The following is a 6,608-nucleotide window of genomic DNA, read 5'->3' as shown; positions in this document are numbered from 1 at the left end:
TAATTTTTTTTTAAAAGTTGGCTTAACAACTATTATAAATCCTTTAACAAGGTGGCATTTTTATTTGAAGTGTCTTAAAGAGCTCTAACAAGGACACTCCTAATAGAGTGATCAAATCCTCTAATAGGATAACACCTAATAGTGTGTTTTGTAACCTTTAATAGGGTTGGCTTCTAACTGGGCTCACTTTAGAAAAGTGAAAATTGACAAGTACTTGCAATTGGTGGTTTTTCCCAAATTGGGTTTCCACATTAAATCTTGGTGTCACTTGTGTTCATGTAATTTCTTTTATGTGTATGAAACTAAGTTAAATTTAAGATTAATCACATTAAGATTAGTATATATAGTTATTGCCAAGTTAAATTTGATTCTCAATATTTGTCGAGTTACAACATTTTGTAGTGTAAATCGAGTGCATATGTATTTGCTAAGTAACAACAAAATACAATTTTCTCAGAGTTTATGTTTTAATTTGCATTGACATCAAAGGAAAGTTTGTATAATTTGAGTGTTAACTGAGCTCACTTGGTCAATGAAGGAAGTGTTGGATGGAACTAGTGTTAACCAAGCTCACTCAATTACCAAAGGAAATTTTTGAATATGTAGTGTTTATCTAGTTCATTTGGTTAACACAAGAAAATTATTTTTGAGTTACTATCTACCTGAGCAAGGTCGACTAACAAAAGATTTTCTTGTTTTGGTACATTGAGTTCAATTGATTTAATTAATGGTTCTAGCCATCCGAGGAGATGAATATTAAGTATTCTAAGTTGTATTCAAGCCAACTTGACAATGTGTAAGATATAAATATAAGGTCAAGTTGAGGATTGAATGCGTGAAACAAAAAAATAAGATTTGAAAATTCTTAGATGAAGTGAATTAGAAGGATACAAAAAATATCCTTGTTGAATTGAAAAGATACATTCAATTAGAAAGGATCAAGCATACAAGCCAGAATTGAGATAATAATCAACAATTTAGTTGCATCAAGAATCAGGTCATTTCAATTTTACTCTTTAACCATTGTAGCAGTGATCTAAATGTCTTAACAAAGTTGGCTTAACAACTATTTGTAAATCCTCTAACTAGGTGGCATTTCTATTTAAAGCATCTTAAAGACCTCTAACAAGGTGATCAAATCCTCTAATAGGTCAACACCTAACAGTGTGTTTTGTAACCTTCAACAAGGTTGGCTTCTAACTAGGCTTACTTCAGAAAAGTGAAAATCAGTAACTAGTTGCAATTGGTGGTTCTTCCCAAATTGGGTTTCCACAATAAATCTTGGTGTTAGTTGTGTTCATGCTATTTCTTTTACGTGTATGCAACTAAGTTAAATTTAAGATTAATCACTTTAAGATTAGTATACTCAGTTACTGCCAAGTTACAACATTTTGTAGTGTAATTCAAGTGCATATGTGTTTGCCAAGTAACAACAAAATACTATTTGATCAGAGTTTATGTTTCGATTTACATTGACATCTAAGGGGTCTGGGATTTATTTTTTTAGTAATTGGTTCAGCCCTACCCTCTCAGTTACTCCTCTTATATTTACAACACTTTCACCTACAAATTATGATCCCATTTTTGGTGAAGTGAAAATGAGCCAAAGATGGGCAATTTGTTTTATTCATTTTAGAAATGACCATTTGATATTTACATATTGGGCACCTATTTTGTATGAAATTGGACTCCCATTTTGGTTTGGGCACTAGAATCAAATCGAAAGCCACATTTATATTTATGGATTAGGTGGTTGTAGAAAAATGAGTGCTCATTTAAAAAAAATAGGCGAGCTTGTTTCTAGATATCGAATTTCTCAACCCACGAACTTTTGTGAGATTGAGATCCATATCATTGCTTTCACCCAAAATCTATAGTGCTTCAGGTTCTTTGACTCATCATAAATATCTCCTCACTTACTTATTGTTTCACATATGACATATACAATTTATTTATTTTTTAATCATAAAAAATATTTATTTTACTACAATATATAGCTTATTAAGGGGGATTTTACATGACATTTAATCAAGATGTTGTAGGAATGTAATAAGGTACAATTTTATACATCTACTTTTTTTGAGAGATCATAAAATTTATATTTCCTTAAGAGAAAGTATAGTTATAACATACAAGGAATATGTTAGCCATAGATTCTTGAAATAAAGATTAACATAGGTTATATTAATTTTATTCTTTTACTTATAGACCTTTTCAAATAGATACAATTAGTACTCAATATATATAGCATTTTATAATTATATTGTAGAAAAATAATTATTATAAGTTAAAAATGAGAAACTTATGATTTTAAGAAAAAAATACAAAATATAATAAATATTGTACCATTTTTTTAGAGATCAAACAAATATGCCTTCTTAAACTACCCAAATATATTAGGAAACTTTAAATTCTCTTTCTATAATAGTGGTCATGATTAAATTAGTTCAATCATTCAAAATTATATTCATTTCATGCTTGTACACATCAAATTTATATTATTGAAAAAATTCTTCTAGGGTTGGTATTTCATTAAGTTAAAGAAATATGAGTATCAAGAGTTTAAAAATTTATTAAAACTTTTTTTTAAATGTCTTTTTTAAGGAAGCTTCTTCTTGGCCTATGCATGTTTTTAAAAGTCTAGAAGAAAATTTTCTAAATGGAAATGTATATGCTATATATTTTATAATTTTATATTGCAATATTACACATCTTATTATAAAAAGTATACCAAATAATAGGCCTCCATTGTAATGATACATACATCTTTGTTTGAGCTTGCAACCTCATTCACTTTTATCTGTAAGATATCCACATGTTGTAGTCTCTCCTTATGACATATAAACAAAGATCTTAGATTCACTTTATTATGTTTATAGTTCATTGTGAATCTATATTGTTCATGAGAATAACAAGACACATTTAAAACTTTAATATTTATCAAACTTCTTATATTTTCCATTTACTTATTTTTCTCTATTTCAATACTTATTTTCTTTTTTGGCAAGAGCTTACAATGCAATGGTAAATTGTGAGCACTTGATTGGGGAGGTCTCCAGTTCGAATTTACTTTAGCTCTTAACAATTTATTTTCTTAACATTTTGAATACAATATGATAAAAAATGTTTAAATTTTTATTATAAAATAACATTTTTATATACTACAATTATTTTTTACTTGTTAAAGGATCAATCAAAGTAACCTTTTGTGATTGCCCATTCTCTACTATTTACAATTTCTTTATTAACATTATTAAAGATTTCAATTGAAAATGATAATAAGATATTATCAGATTTAATATTAAGAATATTTAATTGTTAAATAACTATTTTTAATGTACATAAAATTTGAAAATGACAACCATTCAAAATTGAGTGAGAGTTAGTTTAAAATGTATGTTTTGTTAAACAAATTCATTGTAATGTACATAATTTAATCTATTGTTCTAATGAATCTTAAATTTGATAATTAAATATGATCATTTAGGCAATGAGTTAAAACCTCACACACAACATCAACAATAAACTAAAAACAAGAGAATGATTATTTTATAGAAAAAAAATACACTACAAACATTAAAATAATATTTTCAATGAAAAAGACACCAACTAACACTATAAATTTTTTGTAGAGATATTCTTAGAAACTTAGAAACCCTCTTTTACAAATAACTAAAGTTAGTTTCTTTTTTTGTTAGGGATGTCCTTAACAAAATATTTGTAGCTATCTGACCATGACCTTGGGCACACACTATATAAATTTTGTCACCTTAATTCTTATAAATTTTGTTGCCTTAATCCCTAATAGACTCTTTAATAAGCTTTCACCTTCACCCAGAGACCAAAGACTTATTGACAAGCTGACATCTTTTAATTAAAATACCATCTAATTATTTATAATTAGAAAGATACTCTTCAAACTTACAAGCTTAATTTCTACAATTATTACAACTCAAATTTTAATGAGGCAGACAACAACCAACTCTATTTGATTCGAGAGATACTCCTCAAACTTAGCAACAGCTCTTTTACGAATTCTAAGAAAGAATTCATTTGTCAATTGCTCACTCCCCAAATGAGCTTCCACAATGTTCTCAAAGAGTGCTCTATAATGATTGCCCACACTTGTTCCAAACGCCTCCTCCTCTCCTCTCCTCACCTCTGTCATGGGATGCAAAGGAAATTCTCTCAACACCCTTACACTCTCCATCCTGAATGCCCCTTGCTTCTTAACTATGCCCTCCAACTCTTCTGGACTTGGACCAAAGCACGGTAGATTGAAGGATTCCCACTTCTCTTTCTCAATAAAACCCTGTCCCATGTAAACAAAGCAATACATCACTTAATCCTCCTAGATACTCAAACGGGCAAGATAATTTGGATTTCTAACTCTTAGAGAAATCTTATTAAATGAAGAAAAATCGGGAAAAATCCTTAATATGTATATACCTCATTCACTAGCTCCTGGAAAGCATATTTAAAGTGACAAGCGATGTCTCCTAGTGTTCCTTGCTCCTCCATTATGTCTGTCCCTTCATTGCGCCCCACCAGAGATATAAACACACATCCCCCATCAACTATCTCTTCTGCTCGGGCATCTAAAAACCTACTGAAGTCTGTGTTAAATTGTTGCAGATAAGCAGCTGCCACTGCCTCCTCACAATCACTTGAAACATAAACATGAGAGGAGCTTCTCTGTTGAACACTCTCTGGCACCTGCATTTGCATAATATCATAAGACAGCTCCATAGAATTCATGTATATACAAGTTAGGGTTTATTACCCACCTTTGAAAGCCACTGGAGACTGAGAGAAGAATGGCAGAAATGAAGACTTTTCTTTGGGAAGAGACGTCTGAAATGTGAACCACAAACAGCAGCTGCAAAATAAGATCTTGGTGCCATTGGATTGATATCACCATCGTTTACTGGACTGACAAAGTCTTGTTGAGTTGGAGGCATCATTCGAAGCAGTGAATTGAAATCATTTGAGGGGAGATCAACAAAATAAACTTCAAATTCTGGCTGCTCCACTTCTCCAAGTGAAGATTGCACAGATCTGACAATGGTGTCTGCCACAAGAAGAGTATTCCCACCTGTGGCACACCCGAAATCTGCTATCCTAAATATGCCTCCTCCATTGAGCTTCAATTTAGTGTTTTCATGAATTGCATGTTCCAGAATTGGTTTCACAGCCCGAACCATCTTTATCTACACAATTATGTTTTCTCAAATATCATACTCTTTTCTTTCTTTTTTCATGATACATCATTGAGGATAATGAAAACAAAATGTTATATTTCTTTATTGTCATGATAGATCGTTGAGTAGAATGAAAATCAAATATCATATTTTTCTATTTTTTTTCTATATAGATCATTATTCCTCTTTGTCGTAATAAGTCATTGAATATAATGAAAAGAAAGGGAAAAAAAACAATGATAAGTAAAACAGTTTTTCTTCTATAATAAACTCTTAAAAAGTGAATTACTGAATATGATGTCTAACATTTCAATGAAAAACATGTACAGTTTTATGTAGAAATAAACAGACGTATATTTTAAAAATGCAGAAATGAAAGTGTTAATAAGTTGTGAGCTAAGTTTTTTCTCTTACTATCAAGTCAAGTCTAGTAGTTTGAAATTATAATTTTTTTTTAAAACAATTTTTTTCATTCTATCAAAATATTTTCAGTCTATTGTGATATCTACTAATAGATTAGTAGTCTTAATTTTGTTTTTCTATTTTATAAACATATATCTCCCATAATTTCTCTTAAATTTTGTTCTCCTAACTTCTGATGACAACCATCAATTCTGTACAAAAATCTTTATGTAACTCTTTGGGTATTCAAGATTATTATAATAGCATCCCTCCTCCAAAGGAAAAACATTGAATATAAAGATTGAAGGCACTAAAGTGAGACAATAAACACTATAACTAGATTCTTTATGGCAATAGAAATTCATCTTTTATATGCTGCCCAAAAACAAAAAACAAACACAAAACACTCTGAATATAAACAATCATGAATATACCTGAACTGAAAGAGAATTGACAGTATAACTAGAATCCTTGTGACCGCCCTTCATGGCCAACACATTCTCCACCACCCATTTGGATTCAGATTTCAGCATCTCCATTACTACTAACTTTAGTTGCTGCTCTCTACGTAGAATAAAGTACAATAGAAGAGTTTTGCTTCTTTAGATTGAAGGATACTATAAAAGTAATTTTTCCAAATGCTATAAATTCAATATCTTTTTTGAGATCTAGAGATTGTAACAAATTTGACTATGAACTCAAAGATACTAAGAAACTTGATGACGAACTCTCAAATTTTCGTAAACCCGATAAGCTCGACTTCTCAAGATCTGTAAAGAAACTTGTTGATGTGCATATTTCAAAACTCCATCTGACTATATTTATAGACATTGATATATAAGATAACGTGATCATGCTGATGTCATTTTATTACCTTTCAATTTGTTTGAATGTTCAATGAAATGGCATCTTAAGAATTGTCACGTTATTGTCGTTCTTTTCGCTCAAAAGATGCGAACAATTTACTATCAATATTTTATCTGTGCAAAGTACAGCATGAGAAAT

At 30.1% G+C, this 6,608-nt stretch overlaps 1 protein-coding gene across 1 annotated transcript; it reads right to left on the bottom strand.

Annotated features, from left to right (window-relative positions):
• Positions 1 to 3,772: 3,772 nt before the first annotated feature.
• On the bottom strand, positions 3,773 to 6,379 carry LOC149558854 (indole-3-acetate O-methyltransferase 1-like). The gene is made up of 4 exons (XM_089786182.1): positions 6,038 to 6,379; positions 4,788 to 5,210; positions 4,450 to 4,716; positions 3,773 to 4,312 (listed from the first exon to the last, which is right to left on the bottom strand). Exons 1-4 carry the CDS (start codon positions 6,140 to 6,142, stop codon positions 3,953 to 3,955), a joined length of 1,155 nt encoding a protein of 384 aa, XP_089642308.1. The 5' UTR covers positions 6,143 to 6,379; the 3' UTR covers positions 3,773 to 3,952.
• Positions 6,380 to 6,608: the final 229 nt, after the last annotated feature.

Source organism: Cupressus sempervirens, chromosome 5 (genome assembly GCF_028749045.1).
Source record: "Cupressus sempervirens isolate cs-2001-9-10 chromosome 5, ASM2874904v1, whole genome shotgun sequence".
Classification (NCBI taxonomy): Eukaryota; Viridiplantae; Streptophyta; class Pinopsida; order Cupressales; family Cupressaceae; genus Cupressus; species Cupressus sempervirens.
Note: the sequence above shows the minus strand (reverse complement) of the source record. Positions and strands in the feature narration are given on the sequence as shown.

Excerpts from the sequence above, each read along its gene's own strand:
- LOC149558854 (XM_089786182.1), bottom strand. The coding sequence starts at position 6,142 with ATGGAGATGCTGAAATCTGAATCCAAATGGGTGGTGGAGAATGTGTTG. Across the intron at positions 5,211-6,037 it reads TCAATTCTCTTTCAGTTCAG|ATAAAGATGGTTCGGGCTGT; the intron begins GTATATTCATGA and ends ATAATTGTGTAG. Across the intron at positions 4,717-4,787 it reads GTCTCCAGTGGCTTTCAAAG|GTGCCAGAGAGTGTTCAACA; the intron begins GTGGGTAATAAA and ends ATGCAAATGCAG.